At 46.3% G+C, this 19822-nt stretch overlaps 1 protein-coding gene across 1 annotated transcript; it reads left to right on the top strand.

The window, feature by feature from the left end:
* Positions 1-73: 73 nt before the first annotated feature.
* On the top strand, positions 74-18128 carry LOC118081123 (zinc finger protein 585A-like). The gene is made up of 4 exons (XM_035107326.2): positions 74-1034; positions 5095-6139; positions 7372-7501; positions 9792-18128. The coding sequence occupies exons 2-4, from the start codon at positions 5312-5314 to the stop codon at positions 12257-12259; spliced, it is 3426 nt and encodes a 1141-aa protein (XP_034963217.1). The 5' UTR covers positions 74-1034; positions 5095-5311; the 3' UTR covers positions 12260-18128.
* The last annotated feature ends 1694 nt before the right edge of the window (positions 18129-19822 follow it).

Here is a 19822-nt window from a genome sequence, read left to right as displayed (position 1 = left end):
ATCTCATAGCTCTGCGGTGGCCCCATTGAAATGGAGAATGGGATGGGGTGTGGGGCTGGAGACACGATTGGGATGAGGGGTGCAGTCCAGGTTGGTTGGGGGAGGATGGAGCTGGCAATAAATTTTCTTTTAAGAACACTTTTACAGTATTTCATGTTATTAAAGTACAAGACTGCTAATGTCACAAAACAAAACAAAAGCATCCGTGACAGATGGCCATCCAACCTCTGCTTAAAAACTTCCAAGGAAGGAGAGTCCACCACCTCCAAGGGAGACAGTTACACAGTCGGACAGCTTCAAGTCAGAAGGTTTTTCTGTATGTTGAGTCGGAATCTCCCTTCTTGTAACTTTGAGCCTTTGGTTTGAGTCCTACCCTCCTGAGCAGGAGAAAACAAGCCTTAATAATAATAATAAATGGAATAAAAGTAACTTAATTTAAACAAGTTTAATATAAATGATCAGCATCATCCTGCTAGAGTTACACACTTTTAATTTTCATTTATTTTACCGGGTGGGTGGGTGTCTGCTAGACGAGACCACAGGCAAATCTAGTTTAACCAATCCCACCACCAGATGACTCAGGGAAGCCTGCAAACAAGGGACTTGTGAATATTTGCAAATTTTGTTTTTGATCATTTCCTTGGTGAATTTAATCAAATGGCATTTGCCGCACCCACAACCCTCTGGGTTTGTTTATTTCATCCCTTTCCTCCGCCTGCTTGCTTATACTGTATATCTTCCTACAATCCTCCTGAAAGACTCTGCGGGAACCTCCACGCATTTTTACGTGGTTTTGCATGAGATAATACCGGTAAGCCGCAGCTCCCATCAGACGCAGCTCTTCAGCTTGGCTCTCTAAGGGTTAAGAAAAACGAGCTGCTGCTCCCAGAGAGGCCCAGGAAGATGAAAGGGTAGAGCGTGTCAGTTTGAGGAAAGGGGGCGAGTTCCTTCCTGTTTGAATTGCCTCCACCGGAGGATGAATGGAGGAAAGAGCGGAGCAAAGGAAAGCGGCTTGCGATGCAGAGGGGAGGGTGGTGAGTACGCAGCAATGGAGGGAACGCAAACAGTAGCCAGCCTTTCTCCTTCCTGGGGGTTCTGCGCTTTCTAACAGCCGGATGGCAGGCAGAAATCCAACGGGGGAAGCTTTACTCTTTTCTTCTTCCCCCTGCTCCCTTGGCGTTCAAGTTTCTGCCTGCAAAAATCAGCCGCTGAAGCCAGGGAATAAAAGGGAAAAGCGCCAAAAACAAAGAAGCCACCAAGCCATTTAAACACTTAAGCAAAATTAATAATAATAATAATAATAATTTTATTACTTATCCCCCGCCCATCTGGCCAGGCCTCCGCAGCCACTCTGGGCAGCTTCCAACAGAATATAAAAAACACAAAACATCAAACATAAAAAACTTCCCTAAAAGAGAACGTTGCTTTGTTGTTAAGCAAACGGAGGCGCAAGTGGGGTTGGCCCCGTGCAAACCGAGGAAAGGACTCCCACACCTTTTTAAATGATGCAGAAGAGGGGGTTTCAGCAGGATAGAGCTGTGCACTAGATTCTGTTGCTGTGCACTTATCCTCCAAAATGAAAGGTTGGGCTCCAGTTTGGAGGTCTAGTTTTGGGGGGGTCCAGCTATTTCTTCTGTGTCCCCGATTTTGATAGCAGTGGTGGCATGTGTATGTGTATGTATGTATGCATGTGTTTTATATATTGCTCTCTCATGGCCACCAAGCTTTAAAAGGAGATCAGCCACATTCAGGGGAAATAAGGCTACCAGTGCCACAATGGCGATGCTGGACCTCCGCTGTTGGGAGGCAGCCTGTGAACCCTGAATAACAGCTGCTGGAGTTCAGAAGCAGGGAGAGTGTGGCTGTTGCCCTCAGGTCCTACTTGTGGGTTTCCCATTGGGGCATCTGGTTAGCCTCTGTGAAAGATGGATGTTGGGCCTGATCCTGCAGGGCAGCTCTTACAGTGTCCACCCATCAGATGAGGAGTGGGACTATGTCGGGCATCCCCAAACTCTGCCCTCCAGATGTTTTGGGACTACAATTCCCATCATCCCTAGCTAACAGGACCAGTGTTCAGGGATGATGGGAATTATAGTCCCCAAACATCTGGAGGGCCAAGTTTGGGGGTGCCTGGACTATGTGCAAGTGTGGAATATGCAACCCCAGATGGTGGCCAGGGGTGAATCAGCCTTTCATGCCCCCTCCCCAAAGGTTTGCCAACCATGCTTTAAAAGTTTAGGATGACTCTCCTCTTTTTGCAAATTAGCACCCCTTCCCAAGGTCACACCCGCACCATACTGCTTATCTGGTGAGCCAGTGAGCATCACTACACACCATGCCAAATCCTGACCAATGCAGCAACATTCATTGGATTCCGATTAAGGTATGATTTTGTTGTAGCAGCCCAGTGGAATAGAGTCATTGACCTTTTCTGTCTCAGTGAAGTCAGACCACTGCGTTAGCAGCACGGAAGTGACCTCCATAGGGCACAAGCCTGGGCAGTGTGTCTGGAGGTCCTGGGCTGCCTAGATGATTAAAAAAAACACCCCTCTTGTCCTTGCTGATGTGGTCCAAAGGAAAGCAGAGCAATACATATGACACCAGCTGGGCTGCAGGAGTTGCAGGACGGAGGTGTACAAGGCACCATCCAACCGTCTTAGGGACTCCACTCCGGATTTGTGTAGGGTTTACTCCTGAGCCTTTTCTTTTCCCAAAGATATCCTTCTTTGGGGTGTGCTTGGCTCTCTGCTCCCACAGCTGATGATGGGAAATCCTGTCTTTCTCAGTCTTTTGCACCATGGCTGGCAGCCCCTGTCCAATCTCCTGCACATACTTGCCCTAGGGCTAGCAGAGGTTCGCCTGCAGAGAAAAGTGGACTAACCTGACTTGCTGTGAATGTGTGCGTCCAGGAATTGCTCAGCTCCCAGCCTCTGTGGTGTGCACGTTCCTTCACAGAGCACAGTGCATAGATAACAGGATGCATCAAATGCCTGTACTTGAGCGATGGCCGGGGGGGGGGGGCAAATTGTTTCTGCTTCTGCAGCAGAGCCTGTTCAGGGCCTGCTGTGATTACATTTAAGGTCCAGGTTTTGTGCTTTTCAACTATGGCTGCGCTGTTCAGGGTGTGGGGGTGTGGTATGGGAGACAATGACCATGCTGGGGTGTGATGTTAGTTCGAATCATAGAATTGGAAGGGACTCCATGGGTCATCTAGTCCAGCTCCCTGCAATGCAGGAATCTCAGCTAAAGGCAGTGGAGGCTCAGGATCTGAGTTTCCCTTCTCCTAGATGGGCTTCCTTCCTGCTTGGACAATCTCCACCTGCCCCTCACTTCCCTCTACAGCACAAGCAGAAACTGCCTTCTTGACCATTGGACCCTCCGCTCAATCCGCCGGAGCCTGTCTTCACATGCCGGGACAGTTCCTAACTCACTGAGGATTTGAGGCCCATTGGTTGCCCTCACCTGGTTTAGATGGCTATTGGAAGCCATTCCCGGGGTGTGGCCGCTGTCACACGCTGACAGCTTCTAGGAGCCACAGGTGAGAGTTGAGTGCAGGTGGGGACCAGAGGTGCACAAACTGCCCCAGAAGGAGCACAACATGTCCCCCACCAGAGATATAACCCCTCTGCTGAAGCTTCACAATTGGGAAAAAACCCATAGACTATTGAATGTAATACAGGTAGTTGTAAACCGAGGGTGTGGTGATATCAGGCCCTGCCAGGAAGGCTTAATGTGGGCTTATCTGTCTGGCCCTTGGCTCTCCCCAGGCCACACTTCTCACTGGCCATGTTCTGAAGCTCCTATCTGGAATGTGCCACAAAATTCTGAAAATGCCTCTTGCTTTCCTGGATGGCAAGCGAGTGTGTGGGTGTCAAAGTCTCTGGGTTCTTGCATGGCTGTAATGTGCCCTGATCTTCAAAGGAACGCATCGCCTCCTTTGCTACACCCATTTTTAAATTTTGCCACACCCACCTCTTTCCTGGAAGGCTGCCTGCCTATCAAAGAATGTGACCCTCAGTCTGGAGATAATAATAATAAATAAAAGATGGTTCCTTATTGCTGCTCTAATCCAAGGTTTCCTAGTGCAGCGCTGAGCTGCAATTCTGCCACGTTTCCAAGACATTTGCGCTGTTGCAAACAAGAGTATTGATTTGGCAATGAAGCAAATGAACCAGAGACTGCCCACGGCTCCCAAGGTTCTGGCAAAATGTTTCTGGCAACTCCAGCAGGCATGGAGAAGCAGGAGATTTGTGCAGGCTTTGCCTTGGCGATCCTTTCTCTTTTCCTTGGTATTCAGAAGCTTTTCTGCCTCCTATTGTGGAGGCAGAGTTAGTGGCCGTCCTTAGCCATACCTTCCATGAACTTACCTGCTTTCCTTTTGTAGCCAAAAAGCATCATTGGGAGCGGATAACATGATTTAACTCTCTTGCCTGTTCTGAATCTCCCAAACTCCTTCACATGTCTGCAATTTCTAATATTATGAGAGAGAGAAATCTCTTTCTATCCATTTTTATAGAATTGCAGAATTGATGGTAGCCCAAGGGTCATCTAGTCCAGCCCCCTGCAATGCAGGAATCTCAGCTAAAGCATCCATGACAAATGACCATCCACCCTCTGCTTAAAAACTTCCAAGGAAGGAGAGTCCACAACCATGCATAATTTTATACTACTCTGACATCTCCCATGCCCATGTTCTGAATCTAATTTGAAGTTTATATGGAGATCTATACATTTAAAAGATTTTTTAAATCCTGCCATGCCACTTTAAAAAATCTGTATCAGGTGTGAAAGAACCTGTGACCTCCAGCTGATGCTGAATTCGAACTCGCATCATCCCTGACCACTGGCCATGCTTGCCAGGGCTGATAGGATTTAAAGTTCAGCAACATCTGGGGGGCCAAAAGTTCCCCATTCATGATCTGTATTCTGTCCAATATCCTCTTTGCCTGGCCTACTTCACAGGGTTGTTGTGAGGATAAAATGGAGAGGGGAAGAACCATGTCACTGCCTTGAGCTTTTTGGAAGAAAGGAGGGATATAAATGCAAGATCATATTACTTATTTTCATTTCTGGTTTACCTCTCTCCCATCCCAGAGAGAGCCCTTTCCGCTATTCTGGAATGTCTACGTAGCTAAACGTTAGCCAAGAAGAAGCCCTGATTCATCTTTGCAGCCTGCTGAATGACACCCATCCACCTTTACATGGCAAACTGGATCTAAGAACCAAGACAGAGCCAGAGGCTGAATATTTGTTGTAACGTTCAGCGAGGAAGCGAGAAGTTCCCTGGGATAAAGAGGGAGACTGAACTCGGATGAGGCCATTCTGGGCCCGAGACAAGATGGCCGTCAGGGAAGGGACACAGTCTGGCTTTGGCCTGCGGTTCCACGCAGAGCTTGAGCAAGGAGTCCCCCAGCAGATCAAAATGGAGGACGAGGATACCTCGGATTCCACCTCAGGGGAAGGGTTGGAAGAAGCCCCTTACATCATCCAGGCCGGAAGCATCCGCGAATTCCTGCAGAGGCCTCCCGGAGACCAGGAAACTGGCAATGGGCTGCTTCAGTGTTGGGAAACCCAGTGGCAGGACTTTCTGAAGACCCTGGAATACCCTCGCTTGGAATGGGAGACACCACAGATCCTCGAGGAACCCACCCCGTGGGACAACACCAAGTCTTTCCTGGCCTCCTTTGAGCAAGTGGCAGAAGCGTGCCGGTGGCCCCGAGAGGACTGGATGGCCCATCTTCTGCCAGCCCTCAGCGGGGAAGCCGAGCAGATCTTCACCAACCTGGACACCAGAGACAGGATTGACTATGACAAGGTCAAGGCGGCCATCTTGCGTGGGGATGCCATCATCAGGGAGAGGCAGCGCCAGAACTTCCGCCGGTTCTGCTACCAGGAGGCCGAGGGGCCAAGAGGCGTTTACGGGCAGCTCCAGCAGCTGTGCGGTCAGTGGCTGAAGGTGGAGAGGAGCTCGAAGGAGCAGATCCTGGAGCTGCTGATCCTGGAGCAGTTCCTGGCCATCCTGCCGCTGGAGATGCAAAGCTGGGTCGGGGAACACGGGCCGGAGACCTGCTCCCAGGCGGTGGCCCTGGCTGAGGACTTCCTTCAGAGGGCTTATGCTGGAGAGAGTTGGGAAGAGCAGGTGAGAGTCTAGATTTTCCAGCTTTGCCATAAGTTTCTCTCTTCAGGGTTATACCCCTGCTCTCGACAGCGATGCCTGATGTGCTTGTCCAGGTATAATGAAAGCAGACAAATATCCTAGGCAGAGGAGATGGGGGGGGTTTGCGCGCTCCAACAAAAAGTTACAGCATGGTTTCTTCCCTGTTCAGGTTTCTAGACACTCTTTTCCACACAAATCCTCCTCCCGCAGCATTATGCTTAGTCCTCGCTGGGCTGCCTTGGGCGGGGGGCACGGTGATTCACTGTATTTATTACATTCATAGACCACCTTTTCCTCCAAGGAGCTCAAGGGTGGCGTACATGGTTCTCCCCTCCCTATTTCATCCTCACAACCACCCTGTGAGGTAGGAAAGACTGAGAGACAGGGATTGGCGCCAGGTCAGCCAGTGAGTTGCATGGCTGCATTTGAACCCTCACTAACTACTACACCACACTGGCTCTCCCAGTGTATTTCGAAACCTTTATATGGACGAACCCTAGAATTATGCTCTAAAAGTAAAGCGTCTTGATAAAGTTGTCCATTTAACTCAGTTTGGTTGGCCAGAAAGGCTTAGCCTGTCAGGCATGTGTACCAAGAACTGTCGTAAAAATAAAGAGCAAATAAAACCATGAAACACGCTCCGGGCAATGACATAAACACGCTCTTAAGAGTTCAAGGGATTTAAGAGAAGTAAGCAAGTTTGTAGAATAAAAAATAAGGCCAGGGGCATGTGAGGAAGGAAGTGAGCTAAAACCCAGGTCTTTTCTTCAGCTGGAACTCAGTTTCGACACCTCTCAGGTGGGAGCCATTGCCATTCTAAGAGATTGAGGGAGGTGTTCATGGTGAGTTCCCGCATCTCTTTTTCTAGAAAAATAGCACTGGTTAGATCAATATTGGAATGGATCTTGGCATAAAAATCCTAAAAGAGGTTCCGTGTTAGTGTGTGAAGGCCATGACTGCTTGAACAAGGCAGGTGTCCCTGTGGCCCCACAGCACCAGCTGAGGAGGAGGCCTCACTCTGCCCAACGGTAGAGCCAGTCCCGTCAGGCTACACTTAGGCACAATCTGCATCACTTTCCCATGGCCGCCACACCTCACGACCCAAATCCTTCCTTGAAGAGGGATCTTATCTTTCTTTTCTAGGGCAACCCAGTCAGATGGGTGGGGCAAAGGAATTTATTTTATTTATTTATTTATTTATTTATTTATTTCAGGAGTTGGGACCAATTGAGGAGGTCGCTCTGGATTTCTCTGAGGAAGACGAGACCCCACTGAATGGGGAGCGGAAGCGTGGTTACACAGAGGCCAATAGGGAGGATGATGACAGCGATGCCACCTCACTAGGTGAGGATGACTATTGATTTTCACTTAAAATTAACACCAATGGCTTCTCTTCAGTGAACTGAGACTGGCCAACAGTGAAACCATCCTAGTCCTCTTCAGAATATGCCCACTACACTTAATGGGCATGACTGACTTAGGTTCACTAATTGCAGTGGGCCTACTCTGTGTCTACGCCTTAAAATGTATAGTAACCAATTGCTATAAAAATGACAGCAGCAGTTGACCATTGTGGTGGTCACGGAAACAAACAAAACGCAAACAGGTGGCAGTAAGCAAGTTCCTGCAGTAAGCAAGCTATTTCTGCTGCCCACCACCCACTCCCCATCATTGCAGGGGGTTGGACTAGATGACCCTTGGGACCCTTCCAACTCTTAAGATTCTATGATTCTACATCCAGACCTGCTGGATAGCTCAGTTGGTTAGAGCGTGGTGCTGATAATGCCAAGGTCTCAGGTTCAATCCCAGTAAGGGACAGCTGCATATTTCTGCATTGCAGAGGGTTGGACTAGATGATCCTCGGAGTCCCTTCCAACTTTATGATTCCATGATAACAGCAGTTGCAAGTAACCAAGGACTAGAAAACATGTAAAATAAATTAAACAAAGGAGAATTTTTTTAAAAAAAGATGTGACTTTCTCAAGGATTTCTCTCCATCTCTGAACGGGCCTTCTCTGCAGTGGCTCCTCATCTGTGGAATGCCCTCCCCAGGGAAGTTTGCCTATTTAACCAGGTCTTGGTTGGGTTTGATTTGATTGACATCCTATGCCCTTTTAAAATGTGGGGGTTTTTTGAGGGGGGGCTGTTGTTTTTATTTTGATTATTGATTTTGTGGTTCTATATTTTATTCTGTAATCTGCCCCGAGACCTGCGGGTATAGGGCGGTATATAAATTCAATTAGTAGTAGTAGTAGTAGAATGGTAGAATAGTTCTACCATTGGCCCATCTAGCCCAGCATCCTGTTCTCACAATGGCCAGCCAGATGACCCAATGAGAAGCCTGCAAACAGGGCCTATGTGGAACAGCACCCTGTCCATTTCCAATTCGTAGCAACTGGTACTCAAAGGGAGAGCACAGCCATCTCTGCTAGTAGCTGTTGATAGCCTTATCCTGTGGTTTAACAGTCAATCCCTCCAACCAGGGAACTCTGGGAATCCTAGCTCTCCGGGGGGGAACAGGGGTGCCTCCTAATTACTCTCAGCACCCTGAACAAATTACAGCTCCCAGGATTCTCTGTGGGCAGCCATGACTGTTTTAAGTGGTGTGATACTGCTTTAAATGTATGGGGCATGTGAGGACTGAGAGAGAGAATGAGAGAGAAGGACAAGTATTTGGGCTTGCTTTCTTCTTTCTTTCCCCAGCCACTTTGGGCGGCTCCCAACACCAGGCACAATAAAACATCAAACATAAAAAACTTCCCTGTACAGGGTTGCCTTCAGATGTCTTCTAAAAGTCAGATAGTTGTTTATTTCCTTGACATCTGATGGGAGGGCGTTCCTGAGGGCGGGTGCCACTACCGAGAAGGCCCTCTGCCTGGTTCCCTGTAACCTCACTTCTCGCAGTGAGGGAACCGCCAGAAGGCCCTCGGAGCTGGACCTCAGCATCCAGGCTGAACGATGTTTCATGAGATGTTTCATGAATAAAGAGGCTACTGACTTTTGACACTTGAGGGTTATAGTTTTAGCAATTATTTACCCACCTTATTTTTAGCAATTGTCAGTTGCTATACAGTGGAACCTCGGGTTGTGGACGTAATCCGTGATGGAGGCATGTCCGCAACCTGCAGCATTCGCATCCTGAAGCGACGTGTCTGCATAGGCGCAATTTGGTGCTTCTGCGCAGGCGCGAAGCACGATTTAGTACTTCACAGGCGCGAAGGGCAAAACCTGGAAGTAAACCATCCCAGTACTTCCGGGTTTCCCGTGGTCCTCAACCCGAAAACACGTAACCTGAAGCATACGTAACATGAGGTATGACTGTAAATTGCTTTTGGTGTTTTGTTTTAACACTGTAACCCACCCTGGGACCTTGGGGTGATGGGTGAATATTATTATTATTATTATTATTATTATTATTATTATTATTATTATTATTGTGGAATGGCTGTATGGAACTTCCAGGAGCATAGGCAGTGTACCTCTAAATGCCAGCTGCTTGGGGTGCTTCCCAGAGGCATCTGATTGGCCAACTACAGGAAACAGGAAGCTGGGCTACATGGACCATTGGTCCAGTCCAGCAGGGCCCTCCTTTGTTTTTTCTGCCATGTTTAAAATGTCTCCTTTGTTGTGGCAGGTGAAGATTGGGCGAGTGCCAATGAGACGGAGACACCCCGTTCGGAAGAATTTTATCAAGCATACCCAAACGGGACTCGGACGGGAAGGAGAGCAGAAAGCAAGGCTTCCTGTTTCCGTGAGCAGGAAGAGCACCACCCTGAGAGGAAAGAGGAAAATGGCCCACCACAGAGAGCAGAAACATGTGTGATTTGGGAGGGTGACGAGCCCCTTGAGGGAAGCAGGGAAGCACAGGGGATCCACATGCCAAAGAAGAAGGGCATGTTCAAGGTTGATGGATTGAGCTTCAGGCAGAGAACAGACCCTATTAAATGTGAGGAATCCAACACAGTGGAGCAGCCCTACAAATGCTCTGATGGTGGGAAAAGCTTCAAGGTGATCTCTCACTCCATTTCTGGTAAAAGAAGACATGGGGAAAGGAAGCAACACAGGTGCCCGGACTGTGGGAAATCCTTCATTGCCAAAGCACACCTTATCATTCATCAGAGAACCCACACTGGAGAGAGGCCGTTCAAGTGCCTGGTCTGTGGGAAGACTTTTGCCCAGAGTTCCAACCTCAGTGTCCATCAGAGAAGCCACACAGGAGTGAAGCCGTTCCAGTGCTCTGACTGTGGGAAAAACTTCTGTTCCAACACCAGCCTTACCAAACACCAGAGCACCCACGTGAAGGGGGCCCCATATAAATGTTTAGTGTGTGGGAAGAGCTTCAAGGTGCACTCTCACTTTATCACCCACAAAAGAATCCATGAGAGAGGGAAATCGCACACATGCTCATACTGTGGGAAGAGCTTCCTTGCTGCATCACACCTCATAATTCATCAGCGAATTCATACTGGAGAGAGACCCTATAAATGTGTGGAATGTGGGAAATCCTTTAGTCAGAAGGCTCACCTTAAGGTCCACCAACGAACGCACAAAAGAGGAAAATCGTTCCAGTGTTCTGAGTGTGGAGAAAGCTTCAGTTCCAGGATCAGCCTTATCCAACATCAAATAATCCACCCTGGAGTGAGCCCCTATAAATGCTCTGAATGTGGGAAAACCTTCAGGGTGAATTCCCACCTTATTGCTCACAAGAGGAACCATGTAGCCAAGAAACCCCATAAATGTGCATACTGTGGGAAATCCTTCTTTACCAAATCGTATCTTATCATTCATCAGAGAATCCACACAGGAGAGAGACCGTTCAAATGCTTGGCCTGCGGGAAAGGTTTTAGCCAGAGTTCGCACCTTAATGTTCATAAACGAACCCACATTGGGGTGAAGACATTCCAGTGCTCTGACTGTGGGAAAAGTTTCAGTTCGAGCACAAACCTTATTAAGCATCAGAGCATCCACACAAGAGGAAACCTCTATATATGCTCTGACTGTGGGAAAAGCTTCAAAGTCCATTCCCACCTTATTGCTCACAAGAGAATCCACACAGCCAAGAAACCCCACAAGTGTTCGTACTGCGGGAAGTCCTTCTTTGCCAAATCGTACCTCATGACCCACCAGAGAATCCACACAGGAGAGAGGCCATACAAATGTTTGGCCTGTGGAAAAAGCTTCACACAGAGCTCCCACCTTACCGCTCATCAAAGGACTCACGAAGGAAAAAAGTCATTCCGTTGCTCAGTCTGTGGGAAAAGCTTCAGGGTCAGCTCTCACCTTATTGCACACAAGAGGATTCATGAGGCAAAGAAAGCCCATAAGTGTTCCTACTGCAGCAAATCCTTCATTTTCAAGTCCTATCTTATCATACATGAGAGAATGCACACGGGAGAGAGACCCTTCAAGTGTTTGGTTTGTGGTAAAAGCTTCAGTCAGAAATCACACCTTAATGTTCATCAGAGAACTCATGTGGGGAAGAAACCATTCCAACGCTCTGAATCCAGGAAAAGCTTTAGGGTGAGCTCTCAGCTTATTTCCCATAAGAGAACCCACACAACAAAGAAGCTGCACAACAACAACAACAACAACAACAACAGTAATAGTACTAAATGTTTGGATTGTGGGAAAACTTTCATATCCAAATCGTATCTGATCATCCATCAGAGAATACACACAGGAGAGAGACCCTACAAGTGCACGGTCTGTGGGAAATGTTTCAGCCAAAGCTCTCATCTGACAGTCCACCAGAGAACCCACAAGGGAGATAAGTTGTTCCCGTGTTCAGACTGTGAGGAAAAATTCAGTTCCAGGATGAAGCTTCTTAAGCATCAGAGAATCCACATGAACGGGAATCCATTTAAATGCTTGGACTGTGGGAAATCTTTTGTCACCAAATCACAGCTTGTGGTACACCAAAGAAGCCACACTGGGGAGAGGCCGTATAAATGTTTGGACTGTGGGAAAGGGTTCAGCCAGAGCTCAAACCTCATTAGGCACCAGAGGATTCATTCGGGGGAGAACCCCTATAAATGCTCAGACTGTGGGAAAAGCTTCTGTTCAGGTGAGAACCTTATTAAGCATCAGAGAATCCACACTTAAGGAAGCAAGATCCTGAATTATGTGCTCATACACTTCCAGAAGCCATAAAAGTGTATGGACTTAAACAACAGATTGGATTTTATTAGTCAGTAGGTGGTGGTGAGGAAAATATATCTGACAAAACACCATGCTGCAAAAAGCTTTTTTTGATTATTACTCAAAAATTTGCTGTTCACCAGTGAAGCCATGGAGGAATCAGCTGAGGTAAATACATTAGACAAAGGGAAGCATCCCTTGTGAGCTCAGATTTTTCTGTGCGTCGAAAAGGTGGAACTTGAGTCTGCATCAGGTTTTGAACTCAGGGCATACGGGATGCTAGGGTGGTTTGACAGATGCATCATCACCCTCTTCTGGCCAAAATAGGGAATTTCAAGGAAAACTGCTCGAACTTTTAAGAATGAGCAACAGTGGGCCAAGTGGTGGTGTTTCTAGAGAATTCTTAAAGCTTCCAGGTCACCATCAGTAAGTTGCTCTCCTTGTGACAGATTGCCTTGGCTCATCTTTTGCACCCTCCTTCATCAACCTAAGAGGAGCAGAGTCAGAATCTTAGACTGGGTGGAGTGGGGTGGGGTCTCATTGAAGCTGCCTTTCAGATTATTTGTCCATCCAGCCCTTTATTTTCTATTCTGACTGGCTGCAGCATTCCAAGATCTTGAGAGGATAAAGACTTTCCCAGCGCTTACGAATAGAAGAGCCCAAGAATAGTGTGCTGGATCAAGCCAATAGCCCATCTAGTCCAGTATCTTGTTCTCACAGTGGCCAACCTGTGAGAAACTGGATAGCAAAACATGAACGCCATAGCAATCTCCCCTCCCATGGTTTCCAGCAACTCGTATTCAGAAGCATTGCTGCTTCCAACTGTGGAGGCAGAGCATATCCACCTTGACTAGTAGCCACTTGAGGCCATTTTTTAAAAACAAAACAAAGCAATGAATTGGTCCTGGAGCCATACAAAGCCAGGTTCTATCCCTGAGCTCCAGGAATCTTCCACAGCTACTGAAATTTCTGCATATGGAACGGTGGTGCAGGAGAAAAACACTGCTTAGGTTTTAAAATATATCTATGTCAGAAAATCCACATGGGAGAGAAACACTCAGATTGCCGCTGAAACTCTTGAGTAAACCTTGAGCAAACCTTGGAGTAAACCCTGGTGCTGTCAAGGAATCTGTGCAAGACAGAATGCTTTTTTTACGTTGTATGAGGAACCGGACACCTTCTCTTAAAAAGGAGAGAGAGAAATCCAGGCTGCTGACCAATCTAGGGCTTTTAACCTTCCCCCCCCCCCCACGATTTTTCGTTTTATAGTATTTTGTGGGTCTGTTGGCAGAGCGGACTTTCCGTTATCCCAAGGAACAACCGAGTGGGCCCTCTCTGGCTGTGCAACTTGCTGCCAGGAGCAAGTCCTGAGTTACTTCCTTCCAAATGACTGGATTGTGGGAATGGTGTGGGAAGACCTGTTTGTGTTATGTGTGTGTGTGGGGGGGTGCTTGGCTCTCTGCTCCCACAGCTGATGATGGGAAATCCTGTCTTTCTCAGTCTTTTGCACCATGGCTGGCAGCCACCGTCCAATCTCCTGCACATACTTGCCATAAGGCTAGCAGAGGTTACCCTGCAGAGAAAAGTGGACTAACCTGACTTGCTGTGAATGTGTGCGTCCAGAATTGCTCAGCTCCCAGCCTCTGTGGTGTGCACGTTCCTGCACAGGGCACAGGGCATAGACAACAGGATGCATCAAATGCCTATACTTGAGGCGGTGGCCTAGAATAGCGTTAGCCTCTTTTGCTGCTGCATCACACTGTTGACTCAAGTTCAGCTTGTGGTCCACCAAGACCCCTAGATCCTTTTCACATGTACTGCTAGTAAGCCAGATGTCCTCCATCCTATATTTGTGCATCTGGTTCTTCCTGCCTAAGTGCAGAACCTTACATTTGTTCCCATTGAAATTCATTTTGTTAGCCTGCGCCCGGTTCTCCAATCTGTTGCGGTCATTTTGAATTCTGATTCTGTCTTCTGCGCCATTAGCTACCCCTTCCAGTTTGGTGCCATCTGCAGATTTGATGAGCACTTGGGCTCCTTCCTCTGAGGGATCAACAGCCGTTTGCTTCAGCTCTGCCCCCACTGCAAATACATGGGGCAAACCCATCTTTGCTCTTTCTCCCCCATATCATTTTTCAGAAAAGGGACAAATTGACACATCAGGGTGTGAGGTCATATCTGCACCGTCTAGTCAGGAGCTAGTAATCACGTATTATGTCAGATAAGCACTGTCCAGTCAGGAGCAAACCCACCCCCTCCTCTATAGCAGAACATAATAACAGAACAGCCTTGGTTTGTTGTTGGCATGTGCCTTTGGGGTAAAGTTCAAACCATTGGAGAATTACAGCACCTGCAGGAGAGACATGTTTTATTACACGATGGCAGATGAAAGTTAGGCTGATGTAGGTGTACCATGGCGTTTCACTGGCTACAGAATTGCTTATTTTCAACAACGACGTGTTTCCAGCAGTGTTTGCAGACCTCGATGTTGCCCAGGTTGTACATTTGGCAAATAATTTTTTGTGTGGAAATACCTTTTTATTCCTGCTGCATTTCAAATAAACACTTTCCTACAGGATCAGATTTTGCCCGGCCCAGGAAGAGGCAAAAGAGCCCAGAGCTATTCAATTTGACAAGCTCGTTTATCTGAGCACCTTCACAAGCAGAGGTGGATTTAGGGGAATACGACTGGTTCGCCCGCACTGGGTGCTGAGCTGGGAAGGCGCTGCATGCCCCCCCCCCAAAACAATGACTTAGAACATAGGGCAAGAGGCAGGGGCACCAAATTTTGGTATCAGTCAGGGCACTGCTCAAATTTGAAAGCCTAAGGTCTGCCACTGACACAAGCTGGGACTGGAACACCAAGGTCAGAAAATAATGGGACTCGGAAGCTCAAACATACCAGTCCAACTGCAGAACCAACATTTTCTTACAGGTCTCTGTCCCATCCAAGCAGACACTCTTCTGGATTTCAGCTAAAGAAGATGTCTTTCTGTCTCCCTCTTAATGTGCATTTACAGTTGACTGATTGATTGGAAATGATTCATTTGCTATTTGCATTTTTGCCTATCTGTGGAGTTGTTTTTTTTCTCTCTCTTTCCAACCTCCTCCCTGCCACAGCTGTTACCTGTTTTCCTACCACAGGATGGGTAGTTTGAACTTGATTTTTGAAGACGTCCACCTGTATGGCTTACTTTATATTTCCAGAAGTAAAATAAAAAATGAGTTGGTTATCTTCATTTTTAAGACCACACTACAGAGTGCCGTGATGACTACCTTTGTGGATATGAATGTATTCCCCATTTCTGTTTGGTTTTGGTTTGGAAAAAATACCAGTTGCCGTGGTTCCCAAACTTTCTGTGCCATATGGACCGCTTGAAAATTGCTAAGAGTTGGTGGGCCACTTAATGATTTTGTTACCTGTTGTAGCAATTGTAACCCACTGTGCTAGATGCTGTGTAATTTTAAAAGAACATTTCCATTGCTGCTTGGATTTGTTAAATTGTGCGACGGTTTGCATCCAATAACATTCAAATGGTAATGCAATAAATTACAATGCGACAAATAAAAGCAGCAATAGAAATACATTTAAAAGTCACTATGAAATTAACTTTGGGCATGCCTGCCTGAAGCCTGCGGACCACATTTTGGGAACCCCTGATTTATTGAAGTCCTGTGCGGAATTGACCCACTGGACCAAAGTTAAGACATGTTTCTTAATTTAAGTGTCTCTACTCTGAGGTGTCATCGAAACGATAAAGCAGTATCATGCCGCTCCCCAAATCCTGGGAGCTGTTAAGGGTGGTGAGAGTTGCTTAGGGTTGCCATACGTCTGGAATACCACAGCTGGACGCAGTGTCTGAGTGGAAATCGGCTAATAATAATAATTAATAATAATAATAATAAATGTTGGGACGTATGGCAACCCATGTTGGCAGTGTTGTTGATTATCCTTAGAAATGGCTCAAAAACTTCATTTGTCAACTTTTGGTGAATTTGCTTTAAAAAAAGGTCAACATCCTCAACAACTTTTCTGTCCGGATTTTCACTGTTTGAAATATGGCAATCTTAGAGTTGTTTAGAGACCCTTATTCCCCTCACGGAGCTCTATTTTTTTAGAGTGGTCTAACAGGCAGTCTGTCTTCCTGGGGGTGGGGTGGGGGGATAGAAATCTGTCCTCCTGTCAGAGAAATATCTCCTCACTCGTCCTGCTTAAGTTATTCCACCTTCTTTAGCAGAGTTTGTCTTTTCACCCAGTGAGGTGAATGGCTCAACTGGATATATATGAAACAAAGCTTTCATAGTAGAGAAATGTAGCATAGTAACATGCTGACTGAGGGAAACGAAGCACTTTGAGGTAAGTGACAGTTGAACCCTTTTTTTAAACTGACAGCCTGAAGGGAGGGGCCATTCTAGAGTACAGCATGAAAGCCCCACCCACTAGAGGCCAGGTATTCTGCTAATCAAATTAGGCTTCAGTGTTTTTCCTACAGAGAGCTCTTGTGAGGGGAATAGGAGGCCTAACAACTCTTTATATATAATTTATATTTTCAGTTTTACATCTCAAAATAAGCATTTTACATGCTGTTAGATATCCCACGACTTCCGTCCTTCTATTTCCTCCGTTCATTTTATTTATCTTTCATTCCTGCATATTTTGCTGTCGCCATTTTAGTCTGTTATCAACTTTTACGTCGCTCAAACATTAATTACACTGTTGATTTTATCTTAAGGCTGCCAGCGTTTTCAGCTGTGTACCGTTATTTTCCATATCCTCAATAAATATTTTCCATATATGTTCTTCTTGCTTTCATATTCTATATGTTAAACCTGCAAGCAATGCATATTCTACCATCTTATGTTGCTAGTCCTCTTTGCCTGGCACCTCGCTCACTTTCCATTTTGGGGCTAACCAAACTCGGGCTGCTGTTGTTGCATACATAAATAAATTTTGTTGACACTCAGGGGCTTCAGTCTAGATTTCCCCCAGCAAAAAGGACTCCGGTCTTTTGGGAAAAGTTATTTTCAACATATTTTTTTTCAACATATTTCCCAATATTCTTTTACCTTTGTACATGTCCACCACATATGAAAAAACGTTCCCTTCATTTCTTTGCATTTCCAACACGTATCCAATTCTGCTTCCTAACAGCTCTCGCCACCCTTACAAACTACAGCTCCCAGGATTATTCGGGGGAAGAAGCTAACGCCCACACAGAGGCCTGTAAATATGTAGGGTGACCCCAGCCAGCATGGCCAATGGTCAGGAATGATGGGAGATGGAGTCCAGCATCACAGAATTGTAGAGATGGAAGGGACCCTGAGGGTCATCCAGTCTAACCCCCTGCAATGCAGGAGTATGCAGCTGTCTCCTACGGGGATCGAACCTGCAACCTTGGCATCATCAGTACCACATTCTAACCAATGGAGGTATCTGGAGGGCATCTGGTTCCCCTCCCCTCCTGTAGATATGCTAACCTTGGGAAAAGTTTATATTTATATTTTAGTTCAGCGTTATCACAGATTGCTTTTATTGTAAGACCTCGATATCTCTGAAATGATGGCCAGCAGATTAGTGGCCCCATTCTGAACAGCCTCGGCTGGTATCTACAAATGCCTGCCACAACTACACCTTACCTTGTGAGAGGCAGCAGGTACAAGTTACTTGTGATTCTGTCATGAATTCTACTCAATATTGATCCAGAGCAGAACTCGGTTGTATAGTTAGCAGAGTAAAAACTTAAACACATTGCAAGATTCCCCAAAAATAGTCCAGAGGCAATGGTGTTTCATTCAAGCACAGCTTTACTGCTATGGAAGGCAAATAAGCATCATGGTCACAAATCCAATACATTAAGGATTGGCACTGTCCATAAGAAATCCAGTTGCAGCAGACTTAACTGAAACTTACAGTAACTTTAAGTCTTATTATAACACTACCGGTATCTATGTACAGAACCCCACACCAGAAGGAAAAGAGATAGAAAATGTGAAACCCAGGCTCCTTCTGGTCTTATTATTATAGTCAGCAGGACCTTGACAGAAAGAGATAACAGGACCAATTTAAGCCAGCTGTACTCAGCTTCTCTGAAGGAATAATCTTCTGCTTGTTTCTTTCATGCAGAGAAGTTTCCAGAACCCTTTTGAACTAAATAAAAAAATTCCTTCAGTAGCACCTTAAAGACCAACTAAGTTTTTATTTTGGTATGAGCTTTCGTGTGCATGCACACTTCGTCAGATATTTTGAACTAATTACAATAGGAAAGATCTCTACACATCAGATCAATACTTTCTGTACTAAGAAATGCAAAAGTGACAGATTCTCCAGCGGTTTGACTTCACCTCCAGAGGCACACTCCATTGTCTCCCTTGGACGTACATGCCACTTGCAGCAGCTTCCCCCAAATTATTCTGGAACTGTAGTTTTTTAAAGGGTGTTGAGAATTGCTGAGACGACCCGTGTTTTCCCCACAGAGGTACAATTTGCAGAGAGAACCCTGGGAAAGGCATGGATTGTTAAACCACTCTGTGGAACTGTCAGCTCCATGAGGGGAATGAGAGCAACGTTTAACACCCTTATAGTTCTTGGGATGCTTTTGCTGAAGGTGATGGACTCTCTTTCCTTGGAGGTTTTTAAGCAGAGTTTGGAATGGCCATCTGCCAGGGACTCTTTAGCTGTGGTTCCTGCATTGCAGGGGGTTGGACTAGATGACCCTTCGGGTCCCCTTCTGACTCCACCATTGTATGATTCTAAGCCATACTCTCTGCAGAACTTCAGGCGCATGGCACAGAACTTCTTTCTTCAGCAGGCATTTCTCGTTAGATTTGATGGTGAATTTTTATCATTCCACTTTGTCAGATTCATCTTTTTGCAATTTTATTAGAGACGTCGATGATTAAGTGGAATAGAGAATAAAGGAATAAATAAATACAATTGTTCACTGCTCATTTCATTTAAGATGAATAAGAAATATGTGCCGATAGGACCTGCAATCCAGTGTTGCAGTGTATGCAATGGACGTAGCCAGGATTTATTTGGGGGGGGGCAGGCTTTATGTTAAGGGGGGCAGAACCAAGTTACGGTATCTGCAACACAATTGGTCAGTTAGTTAAGTATTTTTATTTATTTACTTTTTATTTGTGGGGGAGCAGCTGCCTGTCCTGCCCCCTGGCTACGGCTATGGTGTGTACACTTACTTGTTTTGTGCCTGGTTTTTGCCAGCCATGCCCTTCCTCCAGGATACTCCATTGCCTTTCCCTACCAACAGCCATTTTCATACATACACACCCCTTAGGATTCTCCCTCATCCAACCAGTTATTATTATTTTTCTTTTTTCTCTCCAAACTTTTGTCTCCGCCCAAGCCTACTGAGATCTCCCTCTTTTTCCAGGAAGTTGGCCAGTTGACTACATTAAACATCCACATTCAGAGAATGGGTTTAATATTAGCATTATAGCAGGGGAGGGGAAGCTGCAGCCTTCCAGATGTTACAACTCCCATCTCATGAGTGATCAAGGTGTTATTGC

The sequence above is a fragment of the Zootoca vivipara genome, chromosome 2, assembly GCF_963506605.1.
Source record: "Zootoca vivipara chromosome 2, rZooViv1.1, whole genome shotgun sequence".
NCBI classification, from domain to species: domain Eukaryota; kingdom Metazoa; phylum Chordata; class Lepidosauria; order Squamata; family Lacertidae; genus Zootoca; species Zootoca vivipara.
This window is presented reverse-complemented; position numbering and strand designations above follow the sequence as displayed.

Bases quoted from the DNA above. Each gene is read 5' to 3' on its own strand.
- LOC118081123 (XM_035107326.2), top strand. From the start codon at position 5,312: ATGAGGCCATTCTGGGCCCGAGACAAGATGGCCGTCAGGGAAGGGACA. The intron at 6,140-7,371 runs GTGAGAGTCTAG...TATTTATTTCAG, and splicing joins GAGAGAGTTGGGAAGAGCAG to GAGTTGGGACCAATTGAGGA. The intron at 7,502-9,791 runs GTGAGGATGACT...TTGTTGTGGCAG, and splicing joins CAGCGATGCCACCTCACTAG to GTGAAGATTGGGCGAGTGCC.